General features: G+C 50.9%; 1 protein-coding gene across 8 annotated transcripts in view; it reads right to left on the bottom strand.

Moving 5' to 3' along the window:
- The window catches only part of ERI3 (ERI1 exoribonuclease family member 3), a 130,730-nt gene that overhangs the window by 28,648 nt on the left and 84,872 nt on the right, over positions 1-17,210 (bottom strand). Inside the window, exon 9 of one of the 8 annotated variants that reach the window (XM_055586097.1) lies at positions 2,249-2,575. The exons of the other annotated variants lie outside the window; for them this stretch is intronic. Coding sequence (XP_055442072.1) covers positions 2,516-2,575 — 60 coding nt within the window. The 3' untranslated portion in view covers positions 2,249-2,515. Of the gene's footprint in view, positions 1-2,248; positions 2,576-17,210 lie in introns of those variants that run through there. 8 annotated transcript variants of the gene reach the window in all.

The raw sequence follows: 17,210 nt of genomic DNA, 5'->3' as shown, positions 1-17,210 counted from the left end.
GGCCCGCGAAATGGAATCGTGTATAATCAGCCTCCTCCATGCACTGTCAGTCCCATCACAAACACGGCGCCCGGCGGCTTACGGGGGCTTAGCAGCTGCGACAAGTGTATTGGGTTTAATAGATGAAGTAGCCCTCATCGGCAGCAGCATCAGATCCTTCAAAGAGGAAAGAAGAGGCATTGACAGCTGCTAGGGTGGCTCTGCCCACTGGTTCGCCACCCACCAGGGCCCTGAGAGTCGGGTGGACACAGCGTGGGCAGGGCAGCAGCTGGGGATAGAACCCAGCTCAGACCACAAAGAGAAGCACAAACTTGCAGAAAACCCAGAACTTGAAAGCTGGCAGTGGCACATCTGAGCCATCCAGCCTCCCCACAAGATCACCCTGAGGGGTGGCCTATGGCAGAAGGGCCATTTCCCAAGACGAGGAAACAAATCAAATCACCCGTGTTTCCCATAAACACCCAACAGACAAAGACAGGGAGGTGATACTCTGGAGGATCCAGGGGAGGAAGTCTGACAGACAGAACTACTCTCTAATCTTTTCTTTAACCGGACGACATGTCGATAGTTGGTAAACCAAATACCAAGGCTACAGAGATGCATGAGGATGGCGTACCCAGTAGCCCAGGCCTCATGGAAAGAGTGCATTCAGAAGTTGGTTCCCAATTCTGCCAGTTATTAGCAGTGTAACTTTGGTGATAACCTAGAGGGGTGAGATGGGGTGGGAGGTGGCAGGCAGGTTTAAGAGAGGGGACATGTGTATACCTATGGCTGATTCATGTTAAGATATGGCAGAAACCAACACAACATTATAAAGCAATTATCCCCCAATTACAAATACTTTTTTTTTTTAAGCACACCATAACTTTGGATGAGTCATTGAACCTCTGAGCCTCAACTTCCTGTACTATAAGACGGGATGACAGTTCTTTCTCCCAGGGTATACCTGAGGTCACTCAGGAACACCCAGTCCCACTGCCACCCCCAAATATTCTTTGCCATCACACAAAATGCAGACTGTCTTTGAGAATGCTATCCCTCCTTTTTCCAGGTTCAGCTTAACACTGATTATGGCAGACTGTGTTTTCCAGTGACAGTCGTTAACATTATCTCCAATCTCACATATGCTCTACTTCTGATATGACTCTGATAAACCTGCCGTCAAGAGGGGAGTCTATACCCCTTTGGAACGGGGTGGGCTTCTGTTATAACCTCAACCAAAAGAGTAATGCACAAGTAATGCTGTGTGATTGCAAGGCTATTTCAGAAATGCCAAGGCAGATTCCTCCTCATTTGCTAGAACACTTTCCCTGACCCTTGAGCTGCCTGTAAGAGGTCAGACTGCTCCAAGGCAGCCATGCTGTGAGGAAGCCCAAATCAGTCCAGGAGGAGACACCACGTGGAGAAGCCATGGGACTAGATGGAGAGAGAGAGGTGCCCGGTCAGCCTCCAGCTGCTCCACCCAAACTCTCCTGCGTTCTCCCCTCCTCTGATGTCTTTCCTCACAGTCTCCTGTAGTCTCATCTCGTGTGTGGCTCCTGCATGCTCCCTTCCTGTTTCTGTGCTCTACCGCTCTCCCTGTGTGATCTCCTCAACTCCCTGGTCTGCACCTGTCCAACTTGCACTATTTAAGTGTCAAACAGATATCTTCTATTGCCCACTTGGCATTTCCACCTGGAGTCCACTCAGGAAATTCATTTTCAATAGGGTTAAAGCCCATTTCAACATCTCCTCTCCAAAGTGTTCCCTCTCCTGGGCTCCTCAATCCCAGTGAAAACTCTTACCATCTACCTGGTCTACCAGAGATGCAGGGGGTCAGCCTTGCTCCCTTCTTCTTCCTTACTTCTCCTCAAGTCCTGGGATTGCTGCTTTATGCCCCCTAAGACTCTACTTGAGCAACTCCTTAGCCTATCTAGGGTGCCCTCTGCCTTCTCCCAGTTTTTATCCCTAATGAACACATACTCTTCTTTCAGCATTCAGTTCAAAAGTACCTTCCTTCAACTTCCCTGGTGGTCCAGTGGTTAAGAATCCACCTGCCAATGCAGGGGACATGGGTTCAATCCCTGCTCTGGAAAGACTCCACTTGCTGCAGGGCAACTAAGCCTGCAAACCACAAGAGAAGCCACCACAACGAGAAGCCTGCACACCACAAGTAGAGAGTAGCCTCTGCTCGCTGCAACTCGAGAAAATACGTGCACAGCAATGAAGACTCAGTACAGCCAGAAATTCAGAAAAAAAAAAAATTTAATGTATATACATAAAAAAGTACATTTCTTTACCAAGCCTTCCTGACTCTTCCCTTCCTTAAACACACTCCGACTCTGAGTAGCACCTGGAATATTAGATTTGTTTACACATCTGTTGCCCCATGATGTTGGGAGTCTCTTGGGGTGGGACTGTATCTGCTCTCTCTGAATGGTCTCCACTGAGGGAAGGGCATAACTCTGCCAGGCCTCGTTTTCGGAGAGGCTGCCAGTCCTATTCCATCTCCTTCAGGAACCATGGTTGATCACGCCTAGCAGAAGAGCAATTCCGCCCCGTCCCCAGCCATCCTTGGAACTGAGGGCTCAGCTACCTGGGTTAGGAAAGAAGGGGAGATTACTTCTGTCTCCTCCTTTTCTGAACTCTTTGGGCTTATGGACAGCCTTGACTCCATTTCTTCAGGCCAGCAGAGACCTGGGCAACACAGCTATAGCAGCAAAAGGAAGGACACTCCCATCAGGTGACACAAGACCCTCCTTCCTACCCCCAGCTGGTAGTTCTGTGTGTTCAGTGTTCCCTGGCTACCGACACACTTCAGGGGCACCAGAGCTGCTGCTGCCTCTGTCCATCAACAGAACCTGAGTGGGATAATTATCTTCTCTGTGTACTTAACCTTCCTGCTCACTGCCGAACAACAGGACAGCTGCCTCGAGTACATGGGACCACCACCACGGCAAAGGCAGGAGCTGTGCTACAGGTCCAGGACCCACAATTATTTGGAAGACAGCTGCCGGCTCAGTTTGATCCCTTGGGTCCTGAGTCTATTTTTAGGTGGAACGATCTCCCTCATGTTCCCAGAGCCCTTGCTTCTCTGCTGAGTCAGAGAGGACTTGGGGACACTGAGGCTTCTGGGGAGAGAAGCAGGTAAGGAGCATAAGCCCTGCTGCCTGAGCCCCCAGAGAAGAGGCTGGCCTGTCTGGGGCCCCACATACCACCAAGTCAAGGCAGCAGGTCAGCCTGAGCCAGCTGCCCAGGGAGAAAGCCACATTGTGGGTTTTCTTTGTTTTCATTACAATTTTCTCTCCCATTGCTTCTTTGGAGCCAGCCCTATCCTCCCCGGGGTGCTGAGGATTGAATGAAACACCACCCCCGGCTCCAATAAGTGTATTTCAATTACATCTGTCACTGCATAACGATATAATGATATATCATGTGATATTAAATCCATGGTAATCATATCAGGGATTTTTTTTAATCGTGCACTAATCGCATTATTACATCTCTATAATTAACAACAGGAGGTATGGAAATTCAGTTAAGGCAGAAGGCTCAACGTACTCCCCCCACCACACCTCCGCCCTAGCTCCCCCAGATTAGGACCCGATTAGGAGATGGGAACTGCAGGGCACTAGCAAGATGGGCCAAAGCTTCCGCCTCTCAGGACCAGAGCCATGGGCAGAGCCTTCAGCATCCAGGGCTGGCAGACATAGGCCAGACTGAGACCTGGGTGCTATCTGTCCTGGAGCTGCTCAGGCAAGAGCCTGGGGCAGAGGCCACACAGAGAGGCCCAACTACAAGGCAGCTGGGCCTTCCAGACCTCCAAGCTATTGCGGCACCAGATCTTCTCCTTGGGGAGGGGTGTGACCTTTCCTTCAGACCAGCAAGGCCCCCAAAGGTGCTGGTAGGGCCCAAGGCAAGCTCCTGCCTCACGGCCTCCTGCGCCAGAATTCTTCCCTCTGCCCTAGCTCTTTGTGTTGGCAGCTCTTAACATCACCAAGTCCAACAGCTGTGATGTCTCTGCCTTTTGGTCCTGTCATCCCTGAGCTGGGCAGATCCAGTTCTTCCAGGGGCCATTCCTCCCCAGTTCTCTCTCTGAAGTTTGGCCCTGAGTACTGCATGATAAGCGGGTTTCTGATAACCACTGGAGTTGTTCCCCTAGCCCCCACAAATGGTCCAAGTCCTTATGTCCTCTCCCCCAGGCCTATATGGAGAGGGGAGGGGCTTGGGATTGCAGCCTGAACTATGTCAAATGACCCTGTCTCTCCCACCCCCTTCCTGATACTGAGCTGTCAGGACTAATCCCCTCAGGGGTGTCAGAAACCAGTCTGCAAAGCAGAATTTTGTGTTTCAAGTCCAAAGCTTTGAACTTGGCATGTAACTAGTCCTCAGTGAGGGGCAGGCATTTTGCTAAGTTTGACGCTCAGAAGTCAGACAGGCCTGAAGATGAAAGAGAAAAATCATGTCCTTTTTCCTAATAAAAAGGAGACACTAATAGCAGTCAGCACTTAGGCAAAGCACTCTAAGTTTCTAAAGTGCTTTCCAAATTAAAATATAATCCTTCATCGGGCATGTGACACCACCACCACCACGGCCACCCAGCCCTCACACGAAGGCATGCGAAGGCATGCACATGCTGGCACCCAGCACACACACCTTCCCTTCTTCCCTGTGCATGCAGAAAACGGAAAAAGTGCTTCCACCTTCCTCCCAGACCACCCTCTCTCTCTGCTGGCGTGTTCATGTAACACACACCTCATGAGCAAATCCACGTGCCAAGCTCTGTGCCCAGTGCTAGAGATCAACCACGCTAGGCCACTGACTTCAAGGAGCTTCCAAGCTGGAAGGAGATACATGTCAACTCACACAGGGTGGGGGACTGAGATGCGACAAGAGCCCCAAGGGAGAAACCAGCCTTGGAGGGGAATAAGGACTAAGATGGCCTTCAATGTGACATCCAAGGTGATGTGCCTGTGGAAGGTGGACATGCAGGCCAGGAGCTCAGTTCAAGAAAGCCTTTGGAAAGCACAGGCGTGGTGCAGGAAACTGTAGGACTGGGTAAGATCACCTGGGTAGAGAATAAGCCTTTAGGGCCAACGAGGCCCTTCTTCCTCTGATGTCTGGATGGAAACTAGGAAGGCTGAACAGCAGTGTCTTGTCTCCAGAGCTAAGGCTCTCTGGGAACACCCAACATCCTAGCCTCTGCTCTCCTGTTATCTCCACCTTCACTTAACCCAGATGTGATAGGATGAAGCAGTAAAGACTTCTAGGTCACATTGACTTAGTCATGACAAACACTACTGAGAGTCTGTTATATGCCAGACCACATGTGTGAGTGAGTGAGTGCTCAGTCATGTCCGACTCTTTGTGACCCCACAGGCTGTAGCCCGCCAGGCTCCTCTGTTCACAGAACTTTCCAGGCAAGAACACTGGAGTCAGTTGCCATTTCCTACTCTAGGGGATCTTCCTGACTTTGGGATTGAACCTGCGTCTCTTGCATCTCCTGCATTGGTAGGTGGATTCTTTACCACTGTTCCACCTGGGAAGCTAGCAATATAGACACAGTGCTGTCCCCAGAAAGCTTCCAGTCTATTGGAGAGAGCCTATGTTAAATAAACAGCAACATATATAAGCACTAAGTCATAGCTTTCAGAAGGACTCAAAGAAGAAAGGCAGGCTGCTTACAGGACAGAAGAGGGGAACCTGACCTAGATGGGGAACTCTGAGGACACTCAACAGAAACTGAGTGATGGGGAGGTGACGGGGGAAAGACTAGTGCTAAGGCCTCTAGGCAAACAGCACTTAGAAAGAACCAAGTCAAGGCTAGTGTCCCCGGAGCACAGACAGCCAGCATGAGATGAGGCTATTGAAGAAGGCAGAAGATGCCGGGGCCTCAGAGGACACGATGAGGGTTCCGTACTGTTTCCTAAGGTGATGGGAAGCCATCAAAGTGTCTGCCACTGCCATGCTATGCCATCTTAGGTGCTCCAACAACACCAAAAGTTAGTTCCTTGGCACATCTAACCCTCCCTATTCCTAAGGGTGGACAGGCCTGGGAACCAGGGACCATTTTTTTTTTATCTAGAAGGAGAGAAAGAACCTGCATGAGCAAATGACCTCATTCATTCATTGTAAGATTCACACATTCACTGAAGGCCTACGAGACCCTGGCAACTCAACTGAATCCCTTATAAACCCTGTCCTCATGGAACCCACAGTCCTTTGCAGGGAAACAGATGCCAGGAAATGCATGATCACAGTGATATGGAGTGGTTAGAGAGAATTGAGGTAGAGACAGAAAGGAGGACAGTGCTCAGGCCAATCGGAGGCATCTGGAGCTCAGCACAGGCAGTGCTGTCCCTGGATCCTCTCCTCACTGCACCAGCCAGGGTGGGTGGGGAGACTGCACTCCTGACATAGACTGCAGCCTGGGCGGGGGGCAGGGGTGGCAGGAGGGCCCTGAGCGGCAGCGAACCTAAGCCAGGATCTTCCTGTTGCAAAGATGAAGGCTGAAAGGCTGTGACCAAAGCCACTGAGGAGAAGACAGACAAGCTCACTGTATCATCCAAGGATGGGGGATGGAGCACCTTTAAAACAAGCAACAGGACTTGAACAGAAAATCATTTCCCGAAATGGCAACTTCAGTCCCCAGGCTGTTTCCTCTTTGGAAAACAAGGGGCTGGAGGGTGGCGGCGGGGAGGGATAAATTAGGAATTTGATATACACTACTATATATAAAAGAGATAAACAACAAGGACCTACTGTATAGCACAGGGGACTATATTCAATATCTTGTAATGACCCATAATGGGAAAGAATCTGGAAAAAAAAATACATATATACACATAAAGCTGAATCACTCTGCTGAACCCCTGAAACTAATACAACATTGTAAATCAACTATACTGTAAAAACTAAAGAAAATGGGGGAGAGGAGCTTAATTACCTGTTTTCTTAGGTCCATTGCTGGTCTGAAATTCACCAGTTGGTTCTTCAGGCTCCCATAAGAGTCAGGCTTATTTCTGTTCCCACATCTTTGCTTATACTATTTTCCCACTTGAAACACTAGCCTTCTTCTACCCTCTCCAAGTCGAACTTCTACCCTCTCCAAGCCTTCTTGTACCCTGCCAGGACACCACCTTCAGGGAGCCTTTCCTGATTTCTCTTCCCCCCGCCTCTACGACCCACCCTGACCTCCACAGTTCATACATACCACAGTTCTCCCAACAGCACTTTGCTTAATTACCTATTGCGTATGGTCTGGAACCCTTACTTGACTGGTCGAAAGACTGTCTCATCACTTTCAACCCCTGACATCCATTTCGAGGGCAGGAGGGAAGCTCCACTGGCACAGGCCAAAGAAGCAGGCGGAAGTCTGGGTCCCCGCTCCCTCTGCCCACAGCCCTTTGAGAACTCGACAGGCCTCCACTTGAAAAGGGTGCTGAAAGCAATGATGTCTCCAAGTGCGATGGGAGATATTTGTGTCTGCTTTACCCTTGGCTTTTTGCTCCGGTTCAGGTAGGAGCGGGGTGGGCTGGCTGGCAGATCTGAGAGCGCGGCACGCCCCAGCGGGCAGGGCGCACAGCGCGGAGGAAGGCGCGAGTCAGTCTGGAGTGCTCCCCATTTATCAAGCTCACGCAGGCCGCCAGCCGAGCGAGTCTTTCTATCATTACACCTCTCAAAATCCGATTCATACCACTAATCCTGCCTTCATTCTCCCAGATTAATAACATCTCTTTCAACCTTCACAGTGTGATAAATAGACAAAGAGAGAACAAAAGGAGAGACAGAAGAGAGAGAAAGAGCTGGAGCAAGTCCCCATAATAGAGAGAGCTGAGAAAGAGGAGAGGGGAAAAAAGGAGAGCGGGCCAGAGCAGGCAGCGGCCAGAGACTGCAATGGTCTCAGAGAACCGAGAGGAGAGCGTGGCTGCGCCCCGCTATGCGTGGCGCTCTGTCCCTGAAGAGAAAGAAAGGCTCGTTAACAGCTCCTTCCTGCCTGCACTTTTGTTCAAATTCTTTTCTTCCCTTCCAATCCCTGCTTTAGGTCAAATTCCAGTGAAAATGAGTCTTCTGGCTTCCTGGTCTCCTCCCAGCCTCCCTACCAGGCCCAGGGAACCAATCTGGCCCCTGGCAGCAGGGCTGGGGCTGGGCAGGGGCTTAGCAAGGGGCGGAGCGAGCTGGCCTAAACCCAAACCCCTGCCCCTTTCCTGCTTCTAAGGCAGAAGAGGGGAGAGAACAGAGCAGAGCCGGGGCCCAGGGCTCTGTCCTGCGTAGCTCTCCAACCTAAGGCTCTACCCGGGCAAATCCAAGGCCCCAGCTGCTAGCAGCTGAGCTAGATGGTGAAAGTGGGCAGCCTTAAGCTTGCAAAACACCAAGGTGTGGCCCACACTAACACACGGGGCCTGTGGCACTTCTTGCTCTCCCTGCCCGAGTGCGCCCAGACTGGTGTCCACAGCACAGTCCCCGCCCTCCTCTCGGACAAGTGCAAGGGCCCTCTGGATGCCTGGCTGAGCTCTTCCAAGAGGATCCAGGCACTCCCTTGCTCTGGGCTCTGGAACGCAACACCATTCACATTACACTATAATTCACACTAACCTGTTGCCTTCACTCCACTAGGAGTCTGTCCTTTGAGTTCTCTAGTCCCAGGAACAAGGTGCCCATGGCGCTTCCATTCATCCTCAACTTTGCCCAAAGTAGCCCTGGCAGGAGACTAAGTCAAACAAGGTTCAAGCCGCCCTTTGGACTGAAAAAATATTCCCATGTAACTGGCAAGCTTCGCTCCGAGGCGAGGGGACAGAAGCCCTCCATGTGCACCCATTCACTTCCCAGTCCATCAGACTGGACGGGGATCAGTCAAGCTCCCTGGACCACTGTCTCAGCACACCCTCATGACGGGAGGTGGGGTGGCATACATGCAGAAGGCAGGCCTGTCCTGCCCAATCCAGCCTAGTAGGAGGAGTCTTCCATGAAAGTCAAGTCTTCTCCAAGGATGGAGCCTGATGGTGGACAGGAAAGACCCAGAGTAGTCTCACAGTAGAAAGCTGGTAGGTAGCCTGGTGATCTCTTTAGAAGTAGGTTCCTCCTAGGGAATATCTTGCAGACACCTGTCAGATCCTTTCCTCCAAAAAGCCTCCCTCTACCCTCTGCCCCAATCACAGTCTTCCTTTAGGATCAAAATGGCTGCTACCTACTCCCACCACTCACTATGGGGATCACATTGCCTCCAGTCCCAACTCTCGGGCTTGACCATTATATCTCTGCTTGGGGAAAGTCTGGAGAAAAGAAGGCTTCATAGGGACAAGTTAGAGAGCAATGTAGGTAAGAGGGTACTCCTTGGGATCAAAGCCCATTCACCAAAACTCCAGTTCTGCTGACCTTCCCTCAGCCCCATATGAGAAGGACTGTTCACATTGTCACCTGCTCCACCTGGCCTCCAGGATCAGAGTCCTATAGTAGGGAAACCCGAAAGAATGACCGTGACTAATGTTTCTCCAAGAGTCCACCTGACCAAAGGACTGAAGAGGGAGGGCAAGAAGGAGAGAGAATGATTGTCTTGGTAACCCTATAACCCACCTAGCCCACCAGTAGTACCCTGGGCTCCAGGGCAAGCTAGGTCCAGCTGGCACACAGGCCCATGAGGCCTCCAGGGCCAAGGTCACAGCAGAGTTCCAGAAGCATGGAGCTCAGGCCCTTCCTTCCCTAAGAGCCCAGAGTGCTGCAGATCAGGGAGCCTCAGCCAGTCAAGCCTGCAGCCTTCAAGACACAAGCAGCCAGCAGGCCCAGACACCCCTAAACTTGCTCTAACCAGCTCCCCCAGGGGCTCAAGAGAGCTGTCCCCCCCAAGAGTGAGACAGTTCTGGCCCTGGGAAGAGATGTCATGGTGGCCCCTCTATTCTTTGTCTTTACCCAACACACAAACCAGGGCCTCCCTGCAGCCATCCAACTCAGGGGTGAATCCCCTGCAGCAGAGAGTCAACCTTCACCCCAGTAAAGGACCTGCCAGTGGTCAGACAGAAGAAAAGTCAGCCAGACACAACAGGGTCTCCATCAGGTTAAGAAACCAGACCCGAGTGATACTCTTCCCCCAAACCAGACTTGAAAAGCTCTTTCCCTGAGTACCTGGTCCTAGAGCCCACTCTCGAGGCAGCCGGGGGCACAGAGCAGGGAAGAAGTTGGGTCCTAATGTGTAAAAAGCTCCAGCAAAGCAAAATCATTTACTCTTCGGTGCGACTGCTCAGCAGAGCTAATAAATCTTGCATGAGCAGGGCCGATTCTAATTTCCTAATATGAAAAGGCATTTGGATTGAGAGAGAGGGGGAGATAAAAGTGATTGAATCTCCAATAGTCCAGGTTACTGACAAGAAACATCCTGCTCAGCCCTGAGAGAAGGATGGCAGCGCCCGGCCGCCTGCACACACCCATCCGTTCTGCCCCCCTCTTGGCGTGATACATCTCAGTCTCTTCTATTGACAGGACGTGGCTTTAAACACAGTTACACAAGTTATCATTTCTGCCTTCTGATCAATCTGAATTTTCAGGACAATTACCCTCTTAATCAATGATTGCTATCAGCAGCCCTGCGCCTGGACGGATTTCTCAGCAAGGTAATCATGCCGCCAGGCTGGACGGCGCGTGCATAGGCAATGAAGCTCCGGGTGGGGTCTCCTCCCTCCCTCCCTCCGGAGCCCCCATATCCCAGCGCCACTGCCAGTATCGAGGACAAGCACGGCAAAGTGTGAAGGCCACTTCAAGGAGTGATGGGAGTAGAGGACGGGAGGGAGGGGGGCCCAGCCGCCCCGCCAGCCTTCCAGACCACCCGATTACGGAACAAACCTATTAAAACCCTAGATTTACTGCCCACCATGCTGATACATCTCCACATGCCCTCCTGCCATCATTCCTACCTCCTAATTAGCCTAATAAAGCCCAATTCTAATTATGGGCTCAAACTATTAGGGTGAGTAAGTGCAAAGAAAAGAGAAATATTGGTTTTACTAATCTCTCAGAGGCTCTTGGTTCCAGAAACTCCTTTTCTTCTACACATTCAGTTCACATGGGCTCCTGACTGGAATGGCAGGGGTAGCCTCTCCTCCTGCTCAGAGGTCCGGGCATCTGGAACAGTCAAAAAGCCAGCCTGGCCTGGAGCCAGGAGGCCACCCAGCCCCACACTCTCTCCGGGGTACTTCCACAGAGTCAGCCCTCCATATAAAGCAGGGCAGGGCCCCTCAGGAGAAGAGGGGAGGGAAGGAGAGGATGGAGTTGGTCTCTGCCTCAAGGTCAAAGTTAGCCAGACGCTATATCTGCCATCATGGGGGTAACTCAATTTCTCAGATGACCTGTTGTTGCATAAAGGATCTACACCAGAAAGGCCAACGGTGGAGTGAAAATGGCATGGTCCAGGACACTGACACATCAACTTATGCTTCAGCGTGGGTGGCAGATACGAGTTATACCCGGGTAGAGTAGGTTATGGGATTAAAACAGGTCCTCACAATTTGCTATTTCATTCTGAGGGGGAAAGAGAATTAGAAAGCATGGATGTATTCACTTTCTGACATTTACTGAGTGCTAACCATGGGCTGTACTTTGGCCACCTCATGCGAAGAGTTGACTCATTGGAAAAGACTCTGATGCTGGGAGGGATTGGGGGCAGGAGGAGAAGGGGACGACAGAGGATGAGATGGCTGGATGGCATCACTGACTCGATGGACGTGAGTCTGAGTGAACTCCGGGAGTTGGTGATGGACAGGGAGGCCTGGCGTGCTGTGATTCACGGGGTCACAAAGAGTCAGACACGACTGAGCGACTAAACTGAACTGAACTGAACTGAACCATGGGCTGAATGTTGGGGATACATCAGGGAACAGTAGAGAAGTGACCCTTACTCTTAGGAGCTCACAATCTCCTGGGAAAGACAGACAAGTGTCTGCAAAACAAAAGAAATGAAACAAATCTGCTCACAAATGTTCATAGCATCATTATTTAATAGCCATAAGGTGGAAACAGCTTAAATGTCCATCAACTGATGAGCACATAAATAAAATGAGGTATATTCATACAATGGAATATATTATTCACAATAAAAAGAAATGAAGAGCTGATTCATGGTGCAACACGGATGACCGCTGAAAATTATGCTAAGTGAAAGAAGCCAGAAACAAAAGGCTACATTTAAGAAATTTCCAGAATTGCAAGAATAGGCAAATTTATAGAGTGAAAGTAGATCAGTGGTTGCTTAGGACTGGGGTGTTTGAGGGGAAATGGGAACTGACTGCTAGTGTTTTAGGGGTGACAAAATGTTCTAAATTTAAATGATGATGATGGTTGCAAAACCCTGTGAAGATACCAAGAAACACAGAATTGAAACTATTTATTTATTTATTGGCCACACTACATGGCACCTTAGTTCCCTGACCAGGGATTGAACCCACATCCCCTGCAGTGGAAGTGTGGAATCTTAACCACTGAACCACCAGGGAGGTCCCTGAATTGAAACACTTTAAATGGGCAAATTGTATGGTATGTGAATTATATCTCAATAAAGCTTTTTTTTTTTTTTTTTTAAAAACATGTACAGTAGGATAGAAGTAGTACAGGCTCACCAGCAATGAACAGCGCCAGGGAAAGCTCCAGCACAGAGCCTGACCGTGTCTCAGAAACTCGAAACAGGTGTCTGAAGAGAGTTACCAATAGGACAGGGGGAAAGTCTGCACAGAGGATAGAGTTAGGTTGTGAAAGGTCAGCAGGAGCTCACAAGACAGGAATGAAGGAAGGGACATCCCATGAAGATGCAGCCAATGTGAATAAGGCCTAGAAGTGGACAGTCACATAGACATTCTTGGTATTACTGGAGAGGTACATTCAGGGGCCAGGGAGCTTGTACTTTATTCAGGAGGCACCAAGCTTTCTCAAGCAGAGAAGTTAGGTGATAAGTACAGGATAGCTTGGGGTCTGATGGTTCAGGTAGGAGAAATAACACGTCCAAGTTGCAAGGACATGTTTTTGGAGTCAGATATCCAGGATTTAAAATTCTTCAATTCTTCTTCAAATACACTCAAATAACCAGCATGTGCTGGGAATTTGCTATTTTGCTCACTATTTTATCCCCAGTGCTTGGCAGAGTGCCTGACCTAGTAGGTGCTCAACAGCCATCTACTGAATGAAAATGAATGAACGGATGGCTATGTTGAATTCAATCCCATTTGCCAAACGTTTATTGAATACCTACTGTGAAGCTGGCACTCTGGTTACACAGAGTGAGCTCTTCAAGGGTAGGGACCCTGTCTGATCTCTGATCTCTTCTGTCGTACTGCCTTACACAGGTTCTGTTTGGCATAGGGCAGGTGCTGAAGTCAATGTTAATTTCCTTTCCTCTCCTGGTCCAGGAGGTTTTCCTGAGACCCAGTGATTCTTGGAGAGGCGTGGCCTGAATACTTCACCGTGGTTGGCGAGAAAAGAGAAGCTGAAGCTATAAGGGTGGAAGGAGCAGAGGGTGATGCCCATGGTATTTATCCCAAAATCAGCCATGGTGCTCAGAAAGCCAGGAGGCAATCCGAGTTGTCCAAGTTAGTAAAGGACTGAGCAGGAATGAGATTGTTCCCACAGCGCATCCTCAGAACCCTCTGCAGACCCCCCTGCACCCGCAGCAGCAAGCCTCCTCGCAGGGAGCCAAGCACAGGTAGGGTGGGAACAGAAGCTCAGGACTTGCAGGTGGAGGAGGGAGGAGGAGGGGAAGATCTAGTCCTTTTCTCCTGAGCACCCTGTCCTGTCCCTGGACAGCTGCCATTTCCATACCTCCCCTCTGGTCGGGAGGGCCCTTCAGCTCATGGCTGACCACAGTAGGAAGGGGGCTCCTCCATCTCCCAGCCCTCAGGCCTCTCCCCTCCCCTCCCTTTCTTTCCCTCCCTCTCCTTCCTGCAGAGCTTCCCTCGAGCCATAAAAATAAAATAAAACACAAACACCCACAGTCCAGGAGGAGGGCGTCAGACAGATAATGGGCATTTTATATCTTTTTATGACACTCCCCATAGGCAGCTCGGCAATCACAGCGCAATAAAGGCAGGCATGCAGCTTGCATAGTTAAACAACTGCCGGGTAATTAGGCACAGCAAACACTCCACTGGGGAGGCCGCAGGGCTGCCCTGGGATCTGCCTGCAGCCCGCCCTCCTGCTTGCAGCCACGTAGGTGCCAAGCCCAGGCCTAGCACCAGCAGACTTGGTGGTGGTGCAGAGGACAGACCACTGGCTGCTGCCATGTGCATACTTGGCCTCACACCTGTGCATGGTCACAGACACACCTGCCCACACCCACACACAAGCACTTCCTGAGCAGCTAGCTTGGACCTCATCTCCCCAGAAAGGCCGCTCCTCTCTTCCAAGTCAGATAGCCAAGGGTCTAGAGAGGGCCCTGCTCTAAGACCCTTGAAGAGGACCCAGGCCTGGCTGCAGCAGGGGCTCGCTCCTGCAGGGAGCCCCGAGCTTCCTGAGCTGCATAGGCAAGGGGACATCTGAGCGCACAGGAGTGATTACATGGGCTCTTTCTCCTGTAAACGCCAACTCAGTACAGCGCTGGATTCAAATGAGTTTTTTAAAATACACTCACACACACCATACACACATTCCTATTACTTCATTTACTACCTCTACTGTATTTCCCCCTATCTGCCTTGACCTGTCCATCTTCCCTCCTAGATCCGGAACTCTGTACAGTGGAGAGCAGGCCTGATTCATCTCTGAGTCTACATGTCCTGAGGCACAGGGCTGCGTTGAAGAATGGTGAAGAATGGTGGTAAGTGAGGTGTTAATTGAGATGAGCTGGCCCAGGCAGAGCGCAGGTCACTTGCTACCTGAGGCTTAGGTCTAGGCTGATCGAAACAACCAACAGAGACAGAAGCCCTCACCAGGGCTGAGGCAGCTGCACTGAGAGTCCACCAATACCCATTCTTCCTCTAGTGATCCAGTCAATCAAATTCAAACTTTCAGGGAATGAATGGCTAATTAATGAAACAGAAGAGGCAAAACCCCGCTCCAATCCAACCTGAAGATTGAAACAGACTCTAGGAGCCACAGAGATCAGCCCTGAGTAGGCTGGGGAAAACTTAAGCACCAACCCTATACCACTCTTTCCTCAAAGGGAGCTGACAGCAGGCCAGGTGAGCTCACGGAAGGGCCTTGGGTTAACCCAGCACAGACCCATATGAACGTGAACCCAACCCAGCTACTTTTCCTGGTGTCTATCTGGCCATCACTCCCTGTCTGCCAAGGATCACAGGCCAGAGGAAGGGCCTGGGCTGTACCCTGCCTTTAGGGTACTGAGAGGCCCCCTCCCACCACCTCCTATAGAAGCAGGGTGACAAGCTTCTCCTCACCCCATATTCTCATGGAGAAGCCACCCAAAGCCTCAGTAGCATTAAGCTCCAGTCCAGGTCACCCCAAACTCTGGGATGACCAGCCATCCAAACTCCTTCCCAACATCTGAGTCCCCAGCTCTCCTGACCTAATGCCAGGCAATACCTTGCCTTTCCTGGACCCTCAGTTTTTCCCAATAGGATACAGCAGTAGCCCCAAGGCTAGAGCTCAAAGTAAGTAAGAGTCAAAGAGGGACTTCTCTTGCCTTTCTTGTATCTGTCACATTTTTTGCTGGGAGCAAAAAGAGGAAACCTCAGGTCCCATAAATGATCTCAGGATGGCAAAGGGAAAAGAGAAAGATCACCTTGCTCAGCTTCCTTATTTGTTAGATGAGGACACTGAGGCCTCAGAAAGGGCACGAGATGCAACGCTAGAGCCCACGTCTTTATCCTCTAGCTTCGAATTCAGTCCAGGGTTCTTTGTATTGCACCATGCTGTCCTCTAGAGACAAGGGCTGCATCTGCACAGCTCCAGGTGGAGTCAGACCACAGGGCCCATACCCACGCCCTCCCCTGTATTCCCACACGAGGGCACATACACATAGTAGAGTATACACACACGAGTCTCCCCACAGGAGAAATACAAGATCCACATCTTTAATCACATATAGATGTGCAAGTACACATGTGCTCACTCTCTGACACACCGATTCCCATTAAATAGGTGTCATTCCCAAGAGATCTGGAGCATGAGGCCGAACTCTGTCCTTCCCCAACCACTGCCTCATTGGCCATACAATTAGGAAGGGCCCGTGTGTGTTTGCCCAGACCTCCAGCCCAGGCCTCCAGCCCAGGCCAGACCAGAGGAACTGCCTTCAGGTAATATCTGCTATGGGACTAGTCACAAGAAGAAAGTCATGGAAGGAGAGAACCTGGATTAACATCCTGGTCATGTGACTTTGAGCAAACTTCTTCATGTCTCTGAGTCTCTACTTCAGCACCCACAAAATAGGGACAATGGCCCTGTCTTGGGGAGTAGCTGTGAGGACTACATGTACAAAGCGCGTGGAGCACAGAGCCTGGCTCCAGCTGGGACTCTATTACTGATACTAACAGACGTGACCACACCTGCCTTTCCAGAGTGGACTGCAGGGTAAAACAGCAGCTGGGAGACAGGGCTGTGCCTCCTGCGTTCAAGGAAGTCTCTGTGCCCTTTTCTCCCCTTTTTTGTAAGTCCTCCCAGTTTCCAGGGTCCAAAGCAGCAACAACAACAATACAAGAAGGAAGGAAGCAAAGAAAAAAGGAATGAACCTGTGAGAAGGCAGAGTAACTAAGGGTGCCCTTGGCTTCTCAGACTTCACACTGAACTCTGATGAGCCCACCTCTTCCACAGTATCTATGCCTCTACAAGCCTCCTGACATCCCCTTTGCTCACCTCACCAGGTGGACTCAGAGAAGCAGCAGACCTGGTCCCTTCCCTCAAGTGGCTTACGGTCCTGCACACGGACAGACCAAACCACACACAGTAGCCAAGAGGCATGGGCCAAGAGCCCCTGGCCCAAGGGTGAGAGTACAGGCTCTGCAGTCTGGATGCCAAGGTTCAGATCCAGTCTCCAAACACACCCAGGACAGCTCCCCACTCTCCCCTACTCCAGAGTGGGCTCGGAATTCACTTCCTCAAAGACACAAAAGAAAGACAAAGGAGGCTCAGGGTGGGACCAGGACCAAGACGCTGTGTCATTTGACAGGACACTGACTCTGAGCAGCAGCCAGCGAGAGGCACACAGAGCAGGGGCAGGCCTCAGGGTGAAGACCTGCCATGGAGGGCACTGCAGGCCACCCCCAGCTGGAGGTCGACTTGTAGCAGCTGCAGGGGAACCTCAC

This window comes from Bubalus kerabau, chromosome 6 (genome assembly GCF_029407905.1).
Source record: "Bubalus kerabau isolate K-KA32 ecotype Philippines breed swamp buffalo chromosome 6, PCC_UOA_SB_1v2, whole genome shotgun sequence".
Lineage (NCBI taxonomy): Eukaryota > Metazoa > Chordata > Mammalia > Artiodactyla > Bovidae > Bubalus > Bubalus kerabau.
The sequence above is the reverse complement of the archived record's forward strand: the minus strand, read 5'-3'. Positions and strand labels throughout refer to the sequence as shown.